Raw genomic sequence first — 271 nt, 5'->3', positions numbered from 1 at the left:
CGGTATCTTAGTAGCCCACGAAAACTGCAACCAATTCTACAAATGCGCCCACGGTGTCCCAGTAGTGATGCGTTGCCCTAGCAATCTCCTATATGATCCCTACAGAGAACAATGTTGGTATCCAGAAGAGGTTGAATGTGGAGATAGAGTTATTCCTGAAGACAATGGAAATGGCGATGGTGGCGGCGGCGGCGGCGGCGGCGGTGGTGGAGGAGGCGGCGGTGGTGGAGACGGTGGCGGTGGAGGCGATGGCGGCGGTGGAGGTGGCGGC

At 57.9% G+C, this 271-nt stretch overlaps 1 protein-coding gene across 1 annotated transcript in view; it reads left to right on the top strand.

Moving 5' to 3' along the window:
- Positions 1 to 92: 92 nt before the first annotated feature.
- Positions 93 to 271, top strand: part of LOC106116478 (peritrophin-1-like) — a gene marked incomplete at its 3' end in the record, with an annotated part of 683 nt that continues 504 nt past the window's right edge. The window contains exon 1 of the mRNA XM_013310348.1: positions 93 to 263. Coding sequence (XP_013165802.1) covers positions 93 to 263 — 171 coding nt within the window. The remainder of the gene's footprint in view (positions 264 to 271) is intronic.

The sequence above is a fragment of the Papilio xuthus genome, unplaced genomic scaffold (assembly GCF_000836235.2).
Source record: "Papilio xuthus unplaced genomic scaffold, Pxut_1.1 DF827726.1, whole genome shotgun sequence".
NCBI classification, from domain to species: Eukaryota; Metazoa; Arthropoda; class Insecta; order Lepidoptera; family Papilionidae; genus Papilio; species Papilio xuthus.
The sequence above is the reverse complement of the archived record's forward strand: the minus strand, read 5'-3'. Positions and strand labels throughout refer to the sequence as shown.